The 25,276-nt window shown below is 45.5% G+C and overlaps 1 protein-coding gene and 1 pseudogene across 1 annotated transcript in view; one reads left to right on the top strand and one right to left on the bottom strand.

Moving 5' to 3' along the window:
* LOC116992278 lies at positions 1-19,220 on the bottom strand (annotated as a pseudogene).
* ECRG4 (ECRG4 augurin precursor) overlaps positions 8,131-25,276 on the top strand; it is a 22,027-nt gene continuing 4,881 nt past the window's right edge. Inside the window, exons 1-3 of the mRNA XM_033053381.2 lie at positions 8,131-8,296; positions 22,869-22,982; positions 23,628-23,675. Coding sequence (XP_032909272.1) covers positions 22,892-22,982; positions 23,628-23,675 — 139 coding nt within the window. The 5' untranslated portion in view covers positions 8,131-8,296; positions 22,869-22,891. The remainder of the gene's footprint in view (positions 8,297-22,868; positions 22,983-23,627; positions 23,676-25,276) is intronic.

Below are 25,276 nucleotides of genomic sequence, written 5' to 3' on the forward strand. Positions count from 1 at the left end.
CTAAATAAGCTCCTGGGATATATTTTTGGCATGGAGATCAACAGTATTCTTGTCTTCTGCATTACAAGAGTCTGGGGCAGGATTCTGGCAACCATCCTCATAGTCCAAGCCACCACCAGAAACAGATTTCAAGAGGAAGAGACCTGTGTAAAAACAAAAACATCAAAGAACTGTGTCTAACAAAATTTCATTTAGTATTTAAATCATTAAGTGCTGCCATCAGCTTGTGCTATAAGATAAAATGCATTCTGGGAAAGCCAGGGGATGAAAATACTGTGATAATGACAGGTTACTGAGAAAGAATAATAGAATGGTTAATAGTCACTATCCAAAACATGTTCAAATATTTCTAAAATAGAGACACATTGCAGCTTGGAACATACAAGGAGTACCTGTAAGACAGGAGAATCTGTGCCAGGCAGGCTGTGAGAGTGATTAGGAATATCCTCCTCAACACAACTTCCCAGGGCAATGTTGCCCAAGAAGAGGAGCATCAAACAGAAGCAGTCACGTTGCTGTTTGTCTGTGCAGCGTGCACAAGACCAGTCTGGAGAGAGGTGCCCAGTTATGTGGTCCGTGCTGCATGAAGAATGAGGAAATACTGGGGAGAGCCACAGGAAAACAGTCCAGGTGACCCTTGGCCTGGAGACCAAGCCTTCCCGGGTATGACTTGGGACAGAAAGGTTGTCAGTCTCACCTAGGAGAAATCTTAGCAGCCTTATGTTCTTACAGACAGAAAAATCGATCTGGTAAGGGAATGGTGTGGTGGTATAAAGTTACAGACAAGGGGATAACAAGATCCAGTGGGTAGAAATTCAAGTCAGATGAATTCAACCTTAACACAAGAACTAATCTCATACTGTTAAAGTTAATGGGATGTTGCAGAGCCTGAAGAGGAAAGCAGATGAGTGCCTCTGTCAGTTTGTGATAGCACATGCCCTTTACAACATACTGCTCTCTTTGGATCACCTGCACATAATCCACACAGAGTCACAGAGGGATGAGCAGGCAGGAGGGACCAAGGCACAGTGGATGAGGTGCAGAGGGGATATTGGGGCAGATTAGATCTGGTACAGGCACATACTTGTTATTTGCACTGCTGCAGGTGGCTGTATGGATAAAAATGCAGTGATTTCTCTCTCTGGTGCCTCCTTGCTCCACAGAAAGGCTGGGGGAATGTTACAGGACCAGGCGGTGCCAGCACGTGTTGATAAGGTCATTAGTGCAATGAAACCTCCTGCATTCAGGCTTCATGCAGTTGTCTGGGAAGTTCTGGGGGGATATTTTTATCCTGACATATTTGCCTACTGTATATGTATTTCAGAGAAAGGCAGAAAGAGGAAATTTAACTCCAGCAGGGCACAGTAAATCCAAAGAGGATGGATCACAGCGCACCAAGGGAATTGTTTGGTGCTGGGAGATGATATCAAGACCTCTTTTACATTTTATTTTGCCCATTGGCAGATACAGAATTGGGCCAGAAGAAACCTTGGGTAACAGCTGCTGGTGTCCACCAGGATGAGGAGAAGCCACCATGGGTGTATTGACTCCTGCTGCCCACTCCCATCTGACACCACCACAGCCTCCTCAGCTGATGGAGCCCAGACTTTGCTTCTGTCTCCAAGGAGGAGAGGGTCAATGGGATGCAGTGCCATGGAGGCAGTCAGCTTGGATTTCCTGCCCTTTGGGTAGCTGAATGCTGAGCAGAAATGAAGAGTTTTCATTTGAGAGCTGGACTCCTCTGGCTTTCTGCTGAGCCCGGGTGCAGCCCTTTAATTAGTGGGAAATAATTGCATTTGACAGAAGAAGAGGTGACAAGTAGCATGGGAAAAATTAATTTTGATTTAGCAGAAGTCATTTTAACCTGAGATGTCATGTAGGAAGTAGGTGCAGATATAAAGCCAGCAATTCTGAGAGCAGGATATGTTGTCTTTTCAGAAACATTCCCCCTTCACTGGGGATGTGTCCTATTTGAACAGTGGCTGAAAGACAGGAGATGAAAGGCTGCTGAGGCTGATGTTTCCTATCAGCTGGCACCACTCCACCTTCCTGCTGCATCAGAGGGGTGGCAGCACTCAATGGGATGGGATCTGTCATGGCACAGTTAGGCTCATGTTGGACCTGAAGAAGGCTTAGGATGTGCAAAACCTCTTGATTTATTTGCTTATCAAAGGATTTGGGTTTAGCTTTCTAGAAGAAGCTGGCACAGACCGAGCTCAGCTCAGCTCAGCCCCACCGATATCTAAGAGGAACTGGGCTCCTCAGTTCCTGGATGTCTTTGAAAATCTCAAACTTCCTCTCCCCTCCTGCCCCTGAGGGGCTGGGACCAAATCAGAGTGCTTACTTGTGACTTATTTCATAATGTAGCAAAATAATAATGATATGGCAGATCTTAAACTCACTAAACTCCAACAACTAGTGTAACGTGTAGTTTGAAGAGCTGGCGATCATAAATGGTTAACTAACAAGTGTTTACAGCTCCTCATGATAGTTGCTGGCACTAAGACAAGGGCAGTAAAAAGTGGATTGGATGAAGATAAATGTGAGACACAGGCAGAAACAAGTACTCTAGCAGATGTGTGTGGAAATTAATGGGGTGGTGATAATAACAAATTCTGATTCGCCACACAGTAAATGTGTCTCTTGATAATTGGTTTCCAGCAGAATACCAACCGGGCATGCAGGAGACAGAGACCTAAACAGGTTGACATCTCCACGTTGCCAATGCATTGGATGGACACAGAAAAGCTAAAAAAAAGATAACTGGAAAAGCTGAGTTTGTTTCATCCCCTGCAGTCTTCAAGATTTCATTTTCTGGATCTATGACCAAGTCTCTTGACAAATAAATCCTCAGGGTTACTAGGGAAAGATTTCTCCCAACTCAAGCTGAGATGTTGGCCATGTTCCAGCCACTGCTGCACATATCCTGTCTGATGTGGGGTGGGCAGTCACCACTGACCCCACATGTCTGCTCCTTTACCAAAATGGGATGTGGAAGCTCCCACACAGCACAATGCTTTGCCAGATGTGTTGTTGAACTTCATGTGTTTATGTTTGTGAAGAGAACATAGGATGAAAGGCATTGCAGAAATGCAAGATATGATTTGTTATGATTTAAAAGTCATTCTGATTTAGCAATGCTTCTTTCAAATATTTGCATCCTGCAGGCATTTCCAGATAAGGACTCAAGCCCAGCTTTTCTTTTCCAGTACCAATTCTTTTTAAAAAGCAGTGTGGTTTCCAAACCCTTTGGAAATGGAACTTTGAGCCTGCCTGCTGCAGCCTGTGTGACCACAGGGACTGTGACTCCACAGGCATGGAGGCATGGAAAGCAGTCCTGTTCTTGCCTCTGTTCCCCATATGAGCAGACCCTATGTCTTCCCCAGCTCTGCCCTGCACACCCATCCTTGCAGCATTGCGATGAAGGTAACACAAACCAACTGGGACATTTTGCCAGGGTGTGGAGTTGGGGCTGTGGCAGGGTAGGGAGGGCAGGACACCCCATGACTGGTGTCACCATGATGGTGACTGTAAAAATGACCCACCTCATCACTGGTACTTGGAATTTCTTCCCACTTAGCTGAAGTGAGGTTTGCATGAATGTGAGAATAAATCCTGAGGGATGTCTCTAAACCCCTGCTAAAATCCAGTAATTTGAATAAGTATAGGGGACTTAAGACAAAGGAATTTATGGATTTCTGTCTTACATTCTAAAATAAATATTACATTTTCCATTCCTAGTGGAGGTAGCAAGTACCTCCCTGCTCAAAGTCTTGCTGCTGAGAACACTCTGGCCACATGTGACGGTGCTGCTCAGATACTCCAGCCCCTGGACCCTTTTTCCTGGCCTCCTCATGTTCAGTCACATCAGTTCTGGGCCTCGTTGCCTCGGGCTCAGGTAGCGAGGGATCAGCAGCTGAGTACAGTCCCCAAAAATGCCCAAAAGCAGTGAGTGGGGACCTGCTGACTTCAGGCTACCAACAATGAAGCCCCATCAAATTCATCTAATTTCTCAGTCACCGCTTTTGCACACATGACCTGTTAAAAGGATTAAATTAAAAGAATTCCCAGGGCTAATCTAGTGATGATATGATGAGAGACAGGAGCTCAAGTATATCCCAGAGGTGACTGATCAGGTTGCCTAGGATGTATTATTTATGGGGCCATCTGCTTTAGACAAGCATTGAAGTCTGAAGGGGAGGAGGATTTTGATGGAATTCACTCATTTAACTGGGACAGGGTGATGGTGGAAGTTATGCTGTGGTTTCTCACCACTCTTGCCACCCCACTCCAAAAAATGATGCTGCAGTTATTTATGGAATAAAGCTGGCAGCAGGGCACCTCTGTGTCAATGCCTGAAACAAAATGCTGCTGAGCTCTGAGAGCTCACGTGTGTCCTCACAGAAGGGGCCATTCATAGCAGGGTCCATTAGCATAAGGGACAGAGGTGCAAATATGTTCCAGTCTGAGCTACTGGTACTGTGAGAAATACAGGAGTATAAACAGAGACATGGCTGGAATGTGAGGAGGTAGGGGGACAGCCAAAAAGAGGCAGAGTCAGCAGGAGAATAGGAAGAATTTCCCCAAGATAGATGATTTTGTTACTATATAGCTCAGTAACTGCAGGGTCTGTTTACAGCAATTACACACAACACAAAGCAAAGCACAAATGTAAAAAAGGAAACTGTCTTTCTGATTTAGACTGATGTGCTATTTAAATAACATGGGTCAAGCAATCTGAAATAAAATATGTTCATGAACAGAATTCCCTTTTGTCCACCTCCCACAGTGCTAAAAGTAGCCACCTTCTGCTGACATTTCCCTGTCACATGTGTGTTACCAGATTTCTAGATATTGAAGCTTCTTCAGGGTAATGTCTAAGCCCTTCTTAGTGAAAGTCCTGAAGGTTTCAAAGCTTTGGTTGGGAAAGTTCTACTAAACCTTTACACAGAAATTTGCTGGAAGCTACTTGTCAGTTTGCTGCTCGCTTTCCAGTAATTCAGACTAATGACTCGTCAACACCCCCTCTTTTTTTGTCTTTTGCATCTGTCTAGAAGGAGCTTTCTGCTCCAGTTACTGGTTTAATAACACAAGACTATGTACCGAGGCAAAATTCTCACCCAGTCTTACTTGATTTGTCTCATGATTGTTTTCCTAATCCTTATTTTTTTAGTTTTTGAAAAATATTATATGAGCAACTAGTTCTAGGATATAAAGATTTGGATTTCTGAATTGCTTTAGAGCTGTTCTTCTGGACATTGGGTTTATGCAGGAAAGTTTTGACTACAAAAAATTCAGACTTAGAGTCACTGGCTATAAGAAAGGTGGCTGTGAACAACATCAGAAATCCTTTAATGCAGTTTTTGCTTAGCTGAAATTTCGGTTTCTGCATTATGGAAGTCTTGTCCCAGAGTTGCTACCACTCAGTGTTTTACCAGACAGACAGGGAATTAGACTTCTGTCTGGTTGTATCATCCACGTGCTGAATGTTCAGGCTGGGAAACACAGCCTGCAGAAGGAGCCTGGATGAGGCCATTTGGCAGGATTGCTTTTGCCCATGAGCTTCACTGAGGTGCCTTTCTGGTGTAGCTGCCATCTCACTTCACTCTTGGCAGTGGCACACTGGGGCATCATTGGGCTCTTCTGGCTGGAGGACAGTCATGGATTGTCATGGACAGTCATGGATCGTGACAGCTGGGAAGAGGGAACAGCAAAGCTCCCCCATGAGTGGCCTTCAGCCACAAGTGTGACATCAGCTACACCTCCATGAGGGCCTGTGGCAAAGGGCTGGGTGCCCTCAGCATCCCCTGCTCCGTGGCACCTGGACAATGAGGGTCAGGGGACTACGAGCTGTGTGTGTGCAGTGGGGCAAAACGTCCATGAAGGCAACTCCTTGGCACATGCTTCTAAATAGTCTCTAAATAGCCAGCAGGGTGTGTGCAGACAGAAACCTGCATGAAGATGAGTGCCTGGGGACAAGCAAGGACATGCACTCTCTTGCTGCAGAAGTTGGAGTCAGCAGGGTGATAAAAAGCAATCAGGCCACTGGGGTCCTTTTTTGTTCCTGTTGCTGTAAAAAATAATACTGACAGATTTGTTTCTCCACCTCCCAGCCCAAAATCGTCCCAGGGACTGGATTTCTCTCCCAGATTACTCTGATTGGCAGCCCTTCACATACTTCAGGGAAATTACTCACAAAGAAAAGATCTCTGGGCCAGATGTAGGGACAGGGATTTTAAAGCCCTTGCAGGGCAAAATACTGGAGGGGCTTTGTCATCTGGGTAGCTTTTCAGCAGGTATCTCTGCAGAGATCTCTTCATTTTCCAGGAAAACAGGCTGAAATGTTATGAGAGCTTCCTAAGGAATACCTATAGCAAACAAGCCTGTGTGTTGGTACAGCCCTTATCACAGAGTTTTGCTGCTGCTGTTGTGCAGTTAAAGCAGGAGTGAATCCTCCATTACTGCTGGGTTTTTGCTGGATTATTCTTCTGCCAGATTATTCTTCTGGTGATTTAGTGAGTTAAACTGTGCATGTGAAGACAAGATGTTGAAGTCATGGGGGTACAGGCGGTGAGAGTATCTCCTGGAAGGGATGAAGGGAGAAGAGAGGCTCTTCTTGGCGGTGTGTCTCAGTCTCATCTGACCTGACTCTCAACATTGCATGGTGTTTGCTTCCCTGTCCCTTGTGCTGTGCCTCATTCAGTCAGAGAGAGGGTGAATCAGGAGATCAAGCAAACTGATGGGAAGGTTGTTCTTCTATTTTCCATTGGTGTATTTGCTGCCAAAACAGGTTCCCTGACCTGGACCACTGCATGACTTCATGAAGGGCCATGTAGGCAGACATAGCAAGGTGGGGAAAAGCAGTGCAGCGTTTGCTTAACCCAATTTTGCTGTTTAAAAAGTATTCATTGCATCAGAGCTTCACAGAAGCTAAGTTTTATTTTTCTAAGAAGACATCTCCTCGAGTAAGCACTGATGTTTTCTGTGGAGTCAGCAAAGAGAAGAAAAGGCTTTTGGTGGCTTCCAGCTGCTGTTCCTTTAGGTTTAAAAATCTGTGCCAGGTGGACTGGGTTTTGCTGAGTAAACAGCAAACCACAGTGGTGGTACTTGTGAGGTCTGCATGATCATATTATTTCCAAGTGGTGGCAGTAAATAAAGCCTCTCTCCCCAGTACTCCTACATGAAGGTGGGCGTGTGGCTGCCTGTAGGTGAGCCCCATGTGCAGTGTCTGGGCCCTTATGGACTGTTTACAGCTGCTTTGCCACTGTATGTCCAGCTATGTCCCATGAGCAGGAATACTCATCCTGATGTGGCCAGACATCCTGAAATACGATCCAAAGGGTACATTAATTTCCACTGAATGTCTGGATACATATCTTAGCCATTCTGGCACTAAAAATGTATAATGTGCCTTCAAAATACAGCTGTAACTGCATCAAGTGTTTCTTTAAATTGATTGCAATGTCCTTAGGCCATTTGCAGCATCACTGGGATATCCCACTGAAAAAAAGAACTCTTAATATACAGATGCCACACTCAATTTCTGCTCCTTAAACACATATTCAGATAAATTAATTTGATATTATTGATGTCCATCTTGTTTATTCCTCCTGGATCATCTGTAACAGGAGGTTGAAACCACTGTGCTTGTGGTAAAACACAGTTTTGCTGACACAGCCTTGTGAAGTTTTAAGCATAATGGGTGTTTACCAGGAAAATGGGGGTTTATGAACCCCAGCTGTGCTCCCTGCAGTAAGGGGAACATGCTGGTCATGCCTTTGGCCTCTGACCCTCCTGCTGACCCCAGGTTGTTGTCCCTCCTGTGTCTCAGCTCTGCTGTACCAACACATACTGGTTCCCAGCACCTGCAAGGAATTAAAGAGCTCTGAAAAGCTCCCTGGAGCTGGGCGCTCATCGTACAGTACAGCTGACACAAAAGCTGAAATTCCTTTCACATGAGCACATGGGTACATCTGCTTGCAATCATCTTCCTCCAGACAGCCGGCCTGATCAAGGAGAAATGTGATTCTGCACACTTGGTCCAAGGAGTGCTGGGTAGACGCCGACAGCCAAGGGGCTGGGATTTGGGAGAGGCAGAATAAACGCGCCTTTCACGCCCGGCATCCCCACCAGTCCCGTGGCTCCCGCGCTCGCAGCCTTGGCCGCTTCTTGCCCTACTTGCAGGAGGCAAGGCATGCTGAAATAAAGAGAAACTTGTTCTGTGGCAGGAAAGGTCATTTCTTCTGGCCAGGCATTCCTGTCCTGGGAAGGAGACAGGAAGCGTATTACATTAAAGGTAAACTGATAAAATATTTGTCTGCTGGAGGAAGGGGAGGAATGTCAAAAACGTGTCAATGTTCTTTAGAAAAAAATTACTGTGGTGTCTTACTCCTTCCCTGACAACAACTGTGGGGTGTCATAAAGAAATGTTTTAGGCTTCAGTGATCTGTAGCCTCATGCAGGGCATTTTCCTTGCTGGAAGGATGCTCTTTGTCCGTCTGTGCACGCCTGTGTGTGTACACACTAGTGTGTGAATGCATGTCTGCAGCAGAGGAAATGACTGAAAATATTAGAAATGAGTGGGCATAGAGGGGATATTAGCAGAGTCTCTGGGAAATCTATTGTTTGTTTGTTATGACTTTCTTTGTTGCAGCTGACCAATGAGAAAGCAACTTAAAAAATCACTTCTTTGATGAAATGTGTAGTTTGTAACACTGATGTCTTATGGTTTGTGTACTTCTGTAGATTTGTCACATTCCGTGTTAAAACTTGGTTTTCATGCTGCTGCACAAGAGGATTGAAGAAGTAATTTATAGGTACAATTAAGAATGCCATGTTTGGGGAATAAAGGGAGAGTATTTGTAACAAAAGGAAGCTTGACAATTGAGTGGCTCAGCTTCAGTGTGATTTTTAAAAGCAAGCTGAAGGCAGCAGCCACTGTGTACTTTTAATCTTCAAATCTGATCATCACTTAACATGTTTGTAAAGACTTGGTTGCCTCACCTCCTCAGGCTGGATTTTACCAGCTCCTGGTCCAGATAGCCTGAAGACTTGAGCCAGGTTTGTAGAAGACATTTAAACTCAGTGATGCAGTTGTAGCCGCAGTGCTCCAAGGGCACAAACGTCCCAACCCAGTCACAGCATCCCTACAGCCAGACTGATTAACATGGTCAGAAGTGACAGCTCACCACAATCCTGCAGGAAAATGCTGTGCTGCAGGCTGGGCAAGAGGACCTGGGGCAAGGCAGCCTGCTCTGTGTATGTTGTTTGGAGGCATGTGGTTAAATCAGGCATGGGCTGCTCCTAAACTCTTTGAACCGAACTTTTACAAGACCTCCTAAGGTCTTGGTTTCAACCAAGCTGTATTCTTGGCCTCAAACTAGTGCCTAATAAAGAAGACAGTTCTCATTAATAAGTCTTACTTTAGACTTAGAATTTGTCTTGTTTAGGGAAATTTTGGTGGGGTGGAAGAACACCATCCCTTAACAAGTTCAGGGAATAGTGATTGGCAGATAATATTTAAGAAAAAAAGGCATGCAGAGGTTCTGCGTATTTTACTATGGCAGTTTATTCACATACATTCATGAACACACGTAGAGTTTTAAGGTGACTGAAGAATGATCTGTGATAATGCATGAAAATTCAAAGGGAGACATCTGTCATTAAAAAACAACAGGGAAATGCATTTATTTAGCACAGACTGAAATACAGAAATGTTTGCATGCTGTGTTTGGCTTGATTTACTCTAGGGAAGATTTAATGATGTGCAGAAGGGTTGTCTGTAAGAAACTGTGTGGGGTCTGCTGTTTTCTGGGGTTTCTCACGTGAATGTTCATTTGGGTGTTGCAACACCCTGACACTCTGTAATAAATCCACCACGGCATTTTTAAAGGCCTCATACTCAATATACTTTTTTAATACGACTTCATTCCCTGTGAATACTAATGCAGATATACAGAGATGAGAAGCTTTCTGATGGCAGACAGATGGGAGGCCTTTAAGGCTGTGACAGTGGCCTCTGAAAATATTGATTGCCAAGTGTGGGTACAGAGAGAAGATGCTGAAGTTTTTGGAATTGACTATTTAACAGAGCATACACCAAACCTGGATTTTCAGTTATAGGAAGGAGAAGCCCTTGTGTCAGTCCTTTCCTGTGGCTACCAACTCTGATGGCTGGGTCTCAGTGTAGCTATGGGAAAATGCACATCTGTGTTCCTTTGGTTTGGGAAGGCTGTGCTTACAGAGAACATTCTTACCACTCATCACACAGATATCATCCTCAGCAGGAGGATGAATTTTCATTCTCAGCAGGAGTCACAAGCACAAGTCTTTAACTTTGGGGATTAAATGGAATTTGTCAAGGTCTTGTAAAATCACTCTTGCCTGTTGGTCTTTCTAATGTTACAGCACTGCCCTTTGCCTCCTCTGCCTTTTACTCGCAGCCTTTCTTGAAGTGCTGTCATCAGACACCAACCTTTTTCAGGTATGGCCTGAAGCCATTGCTGAGCAATTGATGGGAAAACAATATTGGTTAGATTGGAGGAAAGTTGGCTTCATCTGGCATTTTTGTATAAATTTGCAGAAATCCATTTTATTGGTGACTTGTAAATGTACCAACTCTACACTACCACCTGTCTTCCCCTTCCTTTCACATCTAAGAGAGATACATTGATTTTAAGGCTAGATGACATCACTCTGGGCTGACCACATGCATAATTCAGGTCCTCTGACATTCCTGTATAAAGTCATGTTCCAGGATCAAGAAGAGTACCTGTGACAGAGACTGTCTTGTTACAAGGACAAAAAAAAACCTCTCCTTGATTAAGAAAGATCCCCATAGTCCAAGACAATTCTTTAGAAGTTGTTCCAGTATTGTTAACATCCATCTGATGTTTCCCTTTAGAAGTTAGACTCTGAGCCCACTACACATCCTATTCTGTTAAAAGTGCTCCACTACTCGCACATGCATTCTCCCTGCATAGAATTCGGATATCAGTAAGCAAAATACATATGTTTCATAAGTCAATAAATTCAGCCTCAGACCATTTGAGATAATTTGTTTCTGAAGCTGCCCATATAGTTGGGGAAGGGAATAGGAAGATACATTTTTGCTATGCAAAAAATGTGCTTTGATTTTTGATTATTTTCCTAGTTTGTATTGTTTATTTACATATAAAAGTTTAGTCCTCTGTAATAAGAGCTTATTTTTAAATGAAAATATATGATGTTTAATTGGAGATGAACAGGAGAGAGGCATCCCAGATGAAACAATAGGAGTTGGAATTTGTTCATAATGGAACCAAAATGAAGGTATTCTGTCAGCCTTTGTCTTAATCTGTTTCTTTTTTTAGCCTTGCCTGGAGTTGCCTGTGCGCTCGCAGGGAAATCAATCCATGCCTTGGGCAGTGGGATCTCTTCATGGCTAGGGAGACAGATTGATTGTTTCATATATTGAGACTGCAGGTTTGATGGGAATTCTATAGGAATGGTGACAGCAGTGGAGATTTGAGGGCTTTGGCTTCTTTACTAAACTACATACCTTACAACATATGTTCCTTCTTACCAGATAAAAAGTCCTCTCTCCACTGTGTACTTCTCTCTTCTTTCTGCTGTGTATTTTCCATCTCTTTTGTGTATTTCTCGCCTTCCTCTTCAAACATCTCAGTATGGATTGTTTTAAGTACAAAATAAAATTAGTAAGTAATTTAAGACTAGTCTTATGGAAAAGCTTTTCCATGGACACGTATAGTGGCTTTGTAATAATTCAATTATTTGGTTGCATTTGGTGTTTGGTTTCTTTAAGTGTAAAATTATTTATCTTGACATGACCAACTCAAACCCCATGACAAAACTTTTATATGAAATTATCAAGGGTAAAGGATTGGCTTTACTAAACCTAAGGACAACTCTTTTATTTAAATTAGCAGAACCAGGACTTTTCTTGTCAGGTGCCTAAACTTTGCACAGCAGCCAGCAAGTCTCTGAAAACTGTGCTTCCATGATGGGTACAGTGTTCCTCAAAGTATGACTGATCTGTCATTTTTTCTTAATTGAAAAAAGACTAAACAGCAGAAAGCTTCCTATCTGCTCCAATCTCCTCCCTGCTGTTCAGGGAAGCATTGTAGTCACTGTCCCTGGAGGTTTTTAAAGGATGCATGGATTTGGCACTTAGACACGTGGTCTGGTGGTGGACTCAACAGTGAAGGTTTGTTATTGGACTCCATGGTCTTAAAGGTCTTTCCCTACTAAGTGTTTCTATCACTACTATCTCTGGTTGATGAGTGATTATCAACAACTGAAATTCACAAAGTTCTTCTTCACAGAAAGGATAAGAACACTGGAATGGACTCCCTATGGAGAGGGTGGAGTCATCACCTCTGGAAGTGTTCAAGAGACAGCTGGATGTGGCACTGCACACCATTAGTTTAGTTGGCCAGGTGGTGATTGAACAGAGGTTGGACTTGCTGATCTTGGGTGTCTTTTCCAACCTAAATGTTTCTGTGTAATTGCCAACATCAAAGTTATATTGCCATCCCTGCATCTACATTAATCAACATAAAAATTAAATTTTAAGTGACTGTCTTTATGAAGATGTTTCTATTCCAGTTATAACTTGAGTAAAAATAAATAATCTAATACCACTGTGTGGCCTCTCCCAGTCTATCATGGAGTCATTACTGTGCCTGTGCCATTTCTGTAAGGTTTGCCTGTGTGTTTACTCACTGCTGCATGGCTAAACCCTAACCTGGACTCACACGTGAGAGAAAGAGATTAGTGTCATCAGGGTACTAACCAGCTCAGGCTCTCCCCAGTTCCAAATACCATTCAGGAATATGAACTACACTTGCAGCCCATTCTAGCAAATAATTACCAGGTGAAAGCATCTTTTCATTGTAGCCATTAGACGGTAACATTACCTAATAAAAAGGCAATCACTGTCCTTCACTCAGGAACAATACTTCAGATCTGCCATGCAGGATGTGAAAATGTGTTAAGCCCAGACAATGTTCTTCAAAGCAAAAATCACTGTGGTCCTCCTTAAAACAGAAAAGGAGTCAGACACAATGATTTGTAATGGCAGGTCTTGAGAAAGGAGGAGGCAAAAGAATTTTTTGTTGGTAAAAGTAAGTAATTGAATTCCTCATTCCAACTTGAAGAATTACATCCTCAGAATTCACCTCTCTGAAGCTGATTAACTTTCAGATTAAAGTTGATATCTGGTCTGGCCCAGAAAATGGGTGGCTGTCTTGCCTACCAGAATATTTTTGATGGAAGGGAAACAACATGCTGGAGATAGATGGCTGCATCTTATCTCTGTGCCATCCTCTGTGGCAGGAGTTCCAAGGCAAAAGAGCAATTATGGCAATGCCTCAAGGAGCAAGCAGGGACTCCAGAGGCTTGTCTACATTGACAAGTGCAGGCAGGTTCTTCTGCTTGGGTGATGGAGAGCCAGCATGGGTTCAGGAGTTGTGCAGTCCTGCTAGCACAGGGAGAGCTTATGTGAACTGGGTCAGTTCCCATGCTGTGATTTGGGATCAGAGACCAGCAGCCTTACTTTCTGTCGCTCACCAAATACAGCCCCAGGAGAGCAAAGAGCTGGGGATGAAATGCCCAGCTTTCCAGCCGAGCCACATTTCTGTATAACAGTGTTTTGGGATATCCAGGCATAGAGTGGGATTTAATCTTTCTGAGATAAATGGGATTCCATAGGGCTCTTGTCATTAAAAATGCATGTGTGCATGAATACTTGCAGGGCGGGTGCCTAAATGATCACAAGAGGCAAAACCCTCCCCTCAAATTTCCATCGCCCGCAGCCACCCGCCCTTTGAAGTCGCTGGCATCCAGGGACAGCTGGGTGCAGTGGGGCTTCGCAGGGGAAGATTAAAGATGTCATGATCTCTTACTCAGCAGCAGCACGGAGAGAGTACAGAGAGTGCATTCTCCTGGAAACAAACTGAACTGTAAATCAGAGAGGTGATCCAACATCAGATGAGCGGGAGCGTGGGCTTGTTCACAGGCAGGGCATCGGTGAAACTGGGGAGCACAGATATAAAGCAGAGACAGCGAGAGCAGATCAAGAGAGGTGTAAGGTCATATGTGATAAAGTCAGGAAGACAAGTGAGGTTTCTGCTCTAATAACCTGAGAATCACGCTCCAAGCTGCGGTGCACTGTATGTTCCTAAGGCTCCCAAAGCTCGTTTTTGACCCGAGGAGAGAGCAGTCACCTGCCCTCTGCTGTATTTTGTATTTTGACTCTGGGCAGACGTTCTGCACCCCGTGGGCCTGCCTCGGGCAGGCTGGCAGTGCTGAAAACTGCAGCCCATGTGATTCCTACCTGCCTGAGAAGGCAGCCAGGGAAAGCAGGTTGTTTTGTTTATGCTGAAAATGCCTGGCACTCCAGGCAGTGTTCCAGCTCCTCACCTTTGAAACGTGGGCTTCAAACTGAGCCAAGGGCGGCAGCAGCTCTCTGGGGTGTTCCCCTTTTCCTTCCCCATGAAATTGCACACGCTTTCTCCCATTTCGAACAAACCCCACACGTTTACAGCACATGTTGTGTCCCTGCAGGTCTCTGAGGCTCCTGGCTGTGCTGGTGAGGTTGCACAGGGCTTACCCTGCTCCTCAGGCTGTCCAGTGCTGCTGCAGGCTCCTGGTGCTGTGGGGACTGAGGCACAGGCAGGGAAACCTTGGGCAGATTCACCTGTCATCATCTCAGGCTCTTTGCTCCTCAGAAGGCAAACCTGTTCTGCTAGTAAACTTCCCTACACATGCTGAAATCCACTCTAGAGCATGCCCACATCGAACTGGTGTCATCACTGAGATTTGAGATTTTTTGCATTTCCTAATCGTTGAGTAGGTGCGGCTTGTTTGTTGGGTGGGTCTAGGGGGTTTTTTGTTTGTTTTTTCAGGGTTTTTAAATGAGATTGTGTGTGCATTCTGAATAATAAAATAAGGCAATGAACACAAGTGAAAAAAATTGCTCAAAGTTAATGTTAAAAAAAAAATTCTGAAGCATAAAAAGAAGTGTCTCAAATGGCAGCAGTAAAGGAAAGAATAATTCAAATGAAATCAGGCCATGTCAGAAAGACAACTATTAATGCACTAGAGTCCCTCTCCATTTCCCTTCCTGTTAAATCTGACACACAGGCTGGCTATATGCTTCCAGGTTTGTCCTAAAAGTATGCTGGAGGGAGTGGAAGAGAAAAAGGAGCAGAATTTCACAGAGAGAGAATGTTTTTATCCCTCTGTGGAAAGGCAGCAGCCATGATCTGATAACATTGCTGAACTAATCTTCTTCTCACCATGCTTATCACCAGAGCAGTAAGGTAAATTTTGCAGTGAGGGCAGCAAAGTGCTGTCAGTCAGTGAAAGGAGGAGGATGGACAGACCAACAGACACCATTTCTTATCTGACAAGCTCAGACAGCTGAGAAAAATATCAGCAGTAGCCAAGCAAGAGAAAAAAAAAGCTATTTTAAGCTATTTTCTATGAAAAATATGAGCTCTAATGATTATTACTAAAATGGACCAAAGAAACAGTGCAACCAGTTGAGATGCAATGGCTGAAACGTGTCCCAAACCTTGTGCCAAGGACAATGAGACTCGCAGCTGACAACAAACTTTTTCCTAAAGAAAAGGTGTTTGCCCTGGGACTTGGCTGGGGCTGGTCCTGTCACTGTCAGGGTGTCTCTGGAGCAGTGGAAAAATAGTATGAAATTCAAAATATTTTGGAAAGAACTGACTGATTATTTAAATATTCTTCCTTCTGTTTGGAAGGAAAACATAGCTCCTGCAGTTTTCTTGGAACAGGCTGCAGAAAATGATTTGGAGTGCCAAGTGCCTCTACCCTAAGGCAAGCCTCTACCTGGACAATATGGCTGGGAGATTTATAAAAGCCTTATTAGCAGAAAGTAATAATTTTCCAGGTGTTAGGGACACTGTTCAGTGCTGCCATGTTCTTGATCAAATGGATCATTTTAGTGGATTGTTAAAATCTACACAGTGCTTCTTTGCAAAAGATGAATTGTCATCTGCTGCACTCTCTGGCCAATTTCCAACTTGTCTATTTGCCTATTAAGTTATGCTGACGTTGAGCCTCATTATCTTATCTTAAGTCTCATTATATTTGATAGAGGAGGTGTTTCTTGGAAATCCAACTTTGGGAGTCCTGTGATTATATAAGAATTTAATCTACACTGTATTTAAGAACATTACTGTGATGAAGCACTTAAAATCATGAATCCTAATAAAGAAAGAGGGAAAGAAACCAAGATCAATCTTTTTAGTATATTTTTTCTTGTGCTTGGAATTACTGAATATCATTGAATAGCCATTACTGATACTATCTCTTATATTTTAATGAACAAACCACAGTTCTCTCAACAGCTACTGTCATGAGAGACAAAAGCAGAGAAGTGTCTGCTATTCAGAGATCTCTTTGTACAAAATTTTAGGCAAAATGTAGAATATTAATAATAGTAATAATAATAGTGATAGTAAAACACTTTAAAAATTTATATCAGTTAAAGAGTCACACTTGCCCATACCATTGCAGGCAGCTTAAGTTTAAACTGATGGGGTTAAAACCAATGTACCTAAACTCAGAGTTCACAGAGATGACATGGGGTTGCCTGAGAAGTCACCAAACCTGCTGCAAGTTGAGAGTTATTTAAAAATCTAGAGCCTTCTTTGCTTACTCCGAAAAACATACACTGAGTCCTGCAGGCTCCAAAGACAAAGCTGGCACGTAGTAGACTCAGTTACCAGAATTTCTTCAGTGAGCTCCTTGCCTTGCTCCTGCCTGTATATTCTTGAAGTCAGATTCAGAGTGGTTTCCATTGGATTGCTCCCAAGTTTTTGCCTCAGACCTGCAAGACCATAGCCCTCAGTTTAACCCCATGCTGGGAAAGCAATGAACCCACCAGCTCCACCCTGTTATCCTGCTGCAGGCATCCCTCCAATTCATGGTCTTTGTTATGCTGAGGGACTTGAGGGAGTTCACACCACGAGTGAAAGGGGCCCTGCTCACTGCTCCTCATTCCAGAGCTGTCTGGGGAACAGTCCTGCTGACAGCAATAATTAACATCTTTCAACAAAATTTCTACATCAAGGGTCTGCTACTGTCACCAGTGGTGATGGAAGATATTTAACCAAATGACATCATTAGTGCAGGCTTGATTACCTAATGCCCTTCAGAATGCTGCCCAACCACATCAGAGAGCTTCCAGCACTGGTGTGCCAATGGAGGCAAATCAAGCCCTAAAACAAGCCTCAAATGCCTCCATACACAGAATCTCTGAGTTGGAAGAGACCTTCAAGATCATCGAGTCCAGCCCATGCTCTAACACCTCAACTAAACCATGGCACCAAGTGCCTCATCCAACCTCTTTTTAAACACATCCAGGATGGTGACTCCACCACCTTCCCAGGCAGGCAATTCCAGTACTTTATCACACTTTCTGTAAAAACTTTTTCCTAATATCCCTTGGCACAGCTTGAGACTGTGCCCTCTGGTTCTGTCAGTGCTGCCTGGTTAAAGAGACCAACCCCCCACCTGACCACAGCCACCTTTCAGGGAGTTGTAGAGAGTGACAAGGTCACCCCTGAGTCTCCTTTTCTCCAGGCTGAACAAGCCCAGCTCCCTCAGCCGTTCCTCACAGCGTTTGTGTTCCAAGCCCCTCCCCAGCCTCATTACCTCCTCTGGATGCTCAAGCTTCTCAAGGTCCTTCCTAAACTGTGGGGCCAGAACTGGACACAGCACTCAAGGTGTGGCCTCACCAGTGCTGAGCACAGGGGAAGAATGACCTCCCTGCTCCTGCTGGCCACCCTGTTCCTGACACAGGCCAGGGGCCATTGGCTTTCTAGACCACCAGGGCACACTGCTGGCTCATGTCCAACCTGCTGCTGACCAGTGCCCCCAGGTCCCTTTCTGCCTGGACATTGTCCGGTCACACCATCCCCAGCCTGTAACACTGAAGGGGGTTATTGTGGCCAAAACGCAGGACTGGGCACTTGGACTTATTAAACTTCATCTTATTAGACTCTGCCCATCCATCCAACCATTCCAGATTTCTCTGCAGAGCCTTCTTACCTTCCAGAAGATTGACACAAGCTTCCAGCTTAGTGTCATCTGCAAATTTACTAATGAAAGTCTCAGTACCCTCCTCCATGTCATCAATGAAAATATTGAACAGGTCTGGCCCCAGCACAGACCCCTGGGGGACACCACTGGTGACAGATTCCCAGCTGGATGCAGCACCATTCACCATCACTCTCTGAGCCCGGTCATCCAGCCAGTTCTTAACCCAGCAAAGAGTGCTCCTGTCCCAGCCATGGGCTACCAGCTTTTCCAGGGAATGCTGTGGGAGACAGTGTCGAAGGCCTTGCTGAAGTCCAGGTACACAACATCCACATCCCTTCCCACATCCGCCAGGCAGGTCACTTGCTCATAAAAGGAGATCAGGTTGGTCAAACATGATCCACCCCTCCTAAACCCTTACTGGCTGGGTCTGATACTCCGGCCATCCTGTAAGGGCTGTGTGATGGCACTCACTGTAAACTGTTCCATAATCTTACCTGCTACTGAGGTCAGGCTAGCTGGCCTATAATTACTAGAATCCTCCTTCCTACCCTTTTTGTGAATGGATGTCACATTTCCAACTTCCAGTGATCTGGAACCTCAGCGTCCCAGGACAATGGAGAGCGGCTTTGCAAGCTCATCTACCAGCTCCCTCATCACCCTGGGATGGATTCCATCTGGGCTCATATATTTATGAATATCCAAACATCTCAGCAGTTCTCTGACTGCCTCCCCCTGGATAACAGGGGACCATTCTGCTCCCTGACACCATCTACCAGCCCAGGAGGACAGCTGTCCTGAGGACAAGCTTCTTCCCACTAAACACTGAGGCAAAGAAGGCATTGAACACTTTGTCCCTCTCATCCACAATCGTGAAGTTCCCTCCTGCATCCAGTAAAGAACAGATTGGTCTTACCCTTTCTTTTGCCATTACTATATTTGCAAAAACATTTTTTATTATCCTTTACAAAAGTTGCCAAATTAAGTTCTAACTGAGCTTTGGCTTTTCTAATTCTTTTCCTACATGCCCTAGCAACCCCCTTAAATATTTTCTGAGACACCTGACCCTCCTTCCAAAGATGGGAATTCCTAATTTCCTTCAAAACCTCATTGCCCATCCAGGCTGGACGTTTGCTTCCATTCATCTTTTGGCCCGTAGGGACGGTTTGTTCCTGTGCCCTCAAGATCTGTTTTGAAGCACGCCCACCTTTCCTGAACTCCTTTGTTTTTAAGGGCTGCTTCCCAAGGAACTCTCTGAATAAGTCTCCTAAACAGGCCAAAGTCTGCCCTCCAGAAGTCCAATGTGAAAACCTTATTGATGTTCCTCCTTATTTCACCAAATATCAAGAACTTTATAATTTCATGATCACTGTGCCCCAAGCAGTCTCCAACCACCACATCTCCCACCAGCCCATCTCTATTTGCAAACAGGTCTAATCTAGTCTCTCTCCTGGTGGGCTCACTCACCAACTACAACAAAAAGTTATCCTCCACACACTCTAAGAACCTCCTGGACTGCCTCTTCTCTGCTGTGTTAAGTTCCCAGCAGATGTCTGGCAGGTTAAAGTCACCTGCAAGAACCAGGGCTGGTGATCCTGGCAATGCTGAAGAAAAAGAGGTTTTGAAGAGAGCAGTGTCACTGTTGATGGAGAGATCCTAGGAAAACTCTGCAGTATTCCAGTTGTAAACGCAGCAACTGTGGTTTTTCATGGCAAATAACAGAAAGGGGCACTGCAGGTATTTCAATAAACTTGGAGATTCACTTAGGGGTAAATACTTGGAATAACAATGCAGTAGTTGCAAGCTCAGCAGAAAAATACGTGTCTTACTACAACACTAGGATAACACTGCCTTAAGTCCTTAAAACAACCTGAAAAGAAATAGAGATTGCTACTGGGAAAACATGAGTCACCTTTCACTCCGGCCTTTGAAAAGAAGTGCTGTAATTTTTTTTTTTACTTTATGGCAAAAACTTCTGTCCCCTGAACTGAGAAAATGACCTCTTCTTGAAGATACTGCGCTAAGTTTAAACCCCAACGTTATAGTCTTCTGTCAATCACTTCTTCCATTACTAGACCTATGAATTTCTACAATAAACTTGTGCTTGAGTCAATCCCTTCTCTGGGTTTCACAAGATTGCATTTTATCCCAGCAGTTTCTTTCAGAAGAAGTTCTGTACTTTGTATTTCCTTGGCTGAGGGGCACAAAACACCTGAAATTCTGCAGAGCCCCAGTTCCTGCACAAGGCTTGTTACAAATCAATCAGTTGAACAAAACAGCCTTTGCCATTCCAGTACAGCAATAATCCATGAATATTCATGAGTTATTGCTCTGGTTTTATAAATTAACTCCATCACGGTTTTTCCATGTAGTCTTGCATATGTACTCTTCACTTCTGTCCCTTCTAGCTGTATTCTGAAAATAACTATCCCAAAAGTTCTGGTGGTTTTAGCACACAGGCTGTCAGCATTAACCTGATGAAAGAGTGCATTGATTCAGGAGAAGGGGCATTTGCTTCAACGTGGTGTTGTCTGCTGACACTTGGAGAATGAGGCTACAGGGAAAAACCACTCAAAAACAGTGACAGAAAAGATGAACAAGTTCCAGTTCACATTTGCATGGGAGTTGAGCTGGGACCCCAGCCTCCTATGGAAGTGCTTCCATCACAGGGATCAGGAAGGTGTCTGTCTCTGTGGGTAGATGTGGCTCCTGCAGAGAGCAAGAGGCACTTTGGGTGGAGCTGTTGTTCGACTTTGATACTGCTACTTGGACTGGGATAACAGAATCATGGAATGGTTTGGGTTGGAAGTGACATTAAAGACATCCCATTCCAAGCCCTCCCCGCCATAAGCAGGGACACCTTCCCAAAGACCAGGTTGCTCAGACAGCCCCATCTAACCTGGCCTTCAACATTTTCAGGGATGGGGCATCCAGAACCTTTCTGGGCAAGCAGTTCCAGAGTCTCACCACCCTAATATCTAAACTAAACCTCTTTCAGTTTGAAGCCCTTATCCCTTATCCTATCACTTCATGTCCTTGTAACAAGTCTTTACAAAAAGGATGAGCAGAGATACCCAAGCTTTCGTTCAGGGGGGCTGGGGAATGAAGGGCAGCAAGGGAAAAGCTTTGAGTGCAGATCAAGTGACTTTTTTCAGAAGAGGGAAGATTTGGGGGGCAAACAGGAGCAATTTCCTGAGGCAGCATTCAGGTTGGGGCTGGGACACTGCTGAGGCACCAGCCCACTGTGGTGATTCTTCTGCATTTTTCAGTGGGTGTTGAAACCAGCCATGGGGTCTGGTCTCCCTCCCACGATCTGCTATGCCTGTATGGATCCCACATCTCATCACAAGGAGTTGCCACAAAACTGCACAGCTCCCCCACCATGCACTCATGGCTATGTGTGTATATATACATACATATTCAATGTACATATTTATATACAATTGCAATATATAGAGTATGCATTCTGTGTGTGTGTGTGTTCATCTGCAACTGATCTGGAACCGATCCTTCTATCACAGAGCCAAGCCCCAGCACTTGCCAGATTTCTCACAAGTAGTTTACAGTGGGAGCCCAGCTCTCCCTCGCTCTCTGCTGGCACAGGTTCAGCAGGAGGAGGTGAGATGCTCATTATGGTCTCCTGAGTGCTGTGGGTCTCTGCTGTGAAAGAAGAGAGAGGTTTGTGTGTGAGGATGGGTAAGGAATTCATTAGGAATTCAGCTGGGGCATTTCTGGCATCTACAGGGAAAGGAACTGATAGAAGATTAATTCACCAAGGGAAAGTGCAAGTCCGAATTAAGAAAAGGCAAAAGTAAGTTTAGGCACTGTTAGAGTTATGAAACTGCTGAGCAAGGGCTCTTAGTTAGCGAATTTGGCTTTTGGTCTCTGAGTTCTAACAGTAAACTAAAACTGTCCATATGTAGAAAAAAAAAAAATTCCAAATTATTTTAAAAATTAATCAGCTAAAATGCATTAGGATTTTCTGTGGGTTTGGACAGTGGGAGGAAGGGAGACAGAGAAAACCCTGAACTAAGTCACCTTTGGTTGATTCTGTTTAGTTTTTTCCATCAGGACAATCTCTCCACTTCCATGAACTTTTACAAGGATCTGACAAACAGGGTTTATATCGAGAGCAATGCGAAATGACACCCTACAGCCATTTTGACTTTTTTAAAAACTCCTGTCATAGAAACCTTCATGAGCCGCTCACTGAAAGGTCTTTACCAGTCTCGGCGGACTGACTTTGTGTAACTCCAAAAATAAAGTGCTTTTGGAAGGTGGCCGAGCGCACGGGTGGGAACCTGGTCCTGCCCATGGGAATATCTCCCACTTGGAGTGGGGGTGCACAATCCCCCGGGAAGGATCCCGGGCTGTGCAATCCCCGGGATGGATCCCGGGCTGTACAGTTCCTCGGGATGGATCCCGGGCTGAACAGTTCCTCGGGATGGATCCCGGGCTGTACAGTTCCTCGGGATGGATCCCGGGCTGTACAATTCCTCGGGAAGGATCCCGGGATGTACAATCCCCGGGATGGATCCCGGGCTGTGCAATCCCCGGGCTGTGCAATCCCCAGGATGGATCCCGGGCTGTGCAATCCCCGGGAAGGATCCCGGGCTGTACAGTCCCTCGGGATGGATCCCGGGCTGGGGGTGCCGGGAGCGCTGCCTGGCCCCCGGCCCCGCCGCCTCCCCGCCCCTCCCCGCCGGCGAGACCGGCCCTTCCCTCCGCTCCTCCATCCCTCCCTCCCTCCCTCCCTCCCTCCACCTCCATCCTGTCCGTCTCCTCCCGCACAGGTGGGACTGCTCTCCGGCCGCCCATGTCGCCGCCGTGTCCCCGCGGGGCCCTGCCCGGAGCCCCCCTCCTCCTCCTGCTGCTGCTGCTGCTGCCGCTGCTGTGCGCGGCTCCCGGTGAGTGAGCGCGGCGGGCGGGGACAGCAGAGCCGGCACGGGAAAATCCTCCCCTGCATCCCGCGGGGGGGACAGCCTTCGGACCTCGCTCCAAACCTTGAGCGAGCTGGGCATCTTGTTAAAAAGGCGCTTGTTTGGCAGAGACTGAAGCACTTGGGAACAGCCGAGAGCTCGCGGGTCTCCCGCTGCGCTGCCGCTCCGGGGATCAGCAGGATGACTGCTTCGATGTGCTTTGGGGCAGGATGCCAGGCACAATTTTGGAGCAGTCTGATTGTTAGCACAGCCTTCACCCAGTGACCAGGGGTTTTCAGCATTATCATGCTGCTCTGGGTGCTGGCACCAGCTGCAATTTTCTGATGAAAAATATAATTATTTAGTCGGTGAAGATGGCCAGTATAGGGTTTCCCTTGCCAAGAGAGCTGGGGAGAGGATGCTGGAGTGTCAGAAACTTCCCTGCAGTGTGTATTGTGCTCAAGTGTGGACAGGGGAGCAAAGAGAGCAAATTTCTCTTGGGAGAAACTTGTCTGCTTTGCCTGTTGAACTGCAGCTATGGCAAAAATACTTCTGGCAGTTTTTGAGAAATAACCTTTTGTTGTTGTTATTTCCTTCTCAGTAAAGGCATGTGTTTCATTTTAATTTGTCTAGATGTTTCAAGGGGAAATAAGCTTAAACTGATGCTTCAGAAACGAGAAGGTGAGTAAAGAGCCAGCAAAGTGCTTTCCTTTGTTTTTCCTCGGCTGCTGCCAGTCGAAGCTGCCGATGAGCTGTCCCTGCGCCTCCAGCTGCAGGAGTGCAGGCAGAACAGGAGGCTGCAAGCACAGGGCCATGCTCACGATGGGCCACACCAAAACCTCCTGCTCAGGCAGAGCCTCTGCCTGCCTGTTTGGGATGTTGGGCTGGAGGCTCTGCCTACCACAGCTCCCTCTGAAATCCAGGGTTCCCAGCCTCAGGCTGCACACCTGCCTTCTGCTCTGCACAGAGCACAACACTGGACTTCTCTTATGTGTGCGTGGCACACATGGCACTTATCTGGGTTATTTGGGGAAGTCACAAACTTTTCCAAGGAATTATAATGCATGGAAATACTGCTATGTCAGGCACAGGGAAGAATATGTGCAAACCTGGCTTGCCTACGATGCCTTGACTTGTTCTTTTTGTCTCCTTGGCTCCACATGCGCTTCCTTTTTGGAAGACTGCTCTCTTATGGGAGAGATGATGGCCAAAGGCCCAGCAGTCAGAAGCATGGAATAGCTCACTGGGTGAAGGAAAGTGGTGGAAAAGATGCCAGCTGGGAACAAGCTGCACCACAGCAGATGAAACATCCCAGAAGTTTTGGCTAGCTCCCCTCAGCCTGCTCTATGGCTGACGCAAAGAATTTATACCCCCACAGAGGGGACTTCCACTTTCTGCCAGGCCTTCTAATTTTGTACTGGGTTTTATTTCTGGCATCACCCCACACCTCTTACCAGAACTAAAATACATATCCTACCCACCTCTGTTTTCCTTGTGTGCGGGTTCCTTACACCACCATTCTGCAGGGCTTGTGTGAAGATAGGAGCAACCTTCCCACACCACAGCAGTGACCACTTGTTTGTTCAGGTCCCCTGGGGAGAGGGACTGCCTGGGGAGAGCTCTTGGGCATGCAGACAACATGGCCTAGATCAAGAAGTACTGCAAAATTGGTGATGGAAGGAACATGCAGCCTCTTTAATTCTAGCCTTTTCTGGTTGGTTTCTAAAGCAAGCAGTACTGCTTCCCTTGCTGGCAGTGTCCCTTGTGTGAGGGCTCATTTTTTGCTCAGCTCCCTCTTCCCAATAATGACACCCAGTTCAAGCTCATGGTGAGTTATCAGTTTCCAGCTCATCACTGCAGAACAGCCTACTGTTTCCCACTTACTGCAACAACTCATCTATCACTTTTATCTTTGAAATCTCTTTCTCTCTGCAGTCCTTTGCCTTCCTCTGTGAGTCTGCCCAGCTCCTGCTTCACTTGGTTTTCACATCTCCACCTGTCTATCCCAGTCTCTTGCCTCACATCCTCCAAAAACCCCATGCACACCCATGTTCCTGATTTCTCCCTCATTGAAATGAACCATCTGAAAGCAAGACTTCTCCTACACACTTCCTGTTTCTCAGCCAGATCAATACCATGTTTTATCATTTCTGTGTGTGGCCAGGAGCTGGCCAGTCACAGAATCATAGAACTGTTAGATTAGAAAAGATGTCTAAGTTTGAGTCCAGCCATTGACCCAGCAGAGCCATGTTCACCACTAAACCATGTCCCCAGGTGCCACA

The sequence above is a fragment of the Catharus ustulatus genome, chromosome 2 (genome assembly GCF_009819885.2).
Source record: "Catharus ustulatus isolate bCatUst1 chromosome 2, bCatUst1.pri.v2, whole genome shotgun sequence".
NCBI lineage: Eukaryota > Metazoa > Chordata > Aves > Passeriformes > Turdidae > Catharus > Catharus ustulatus.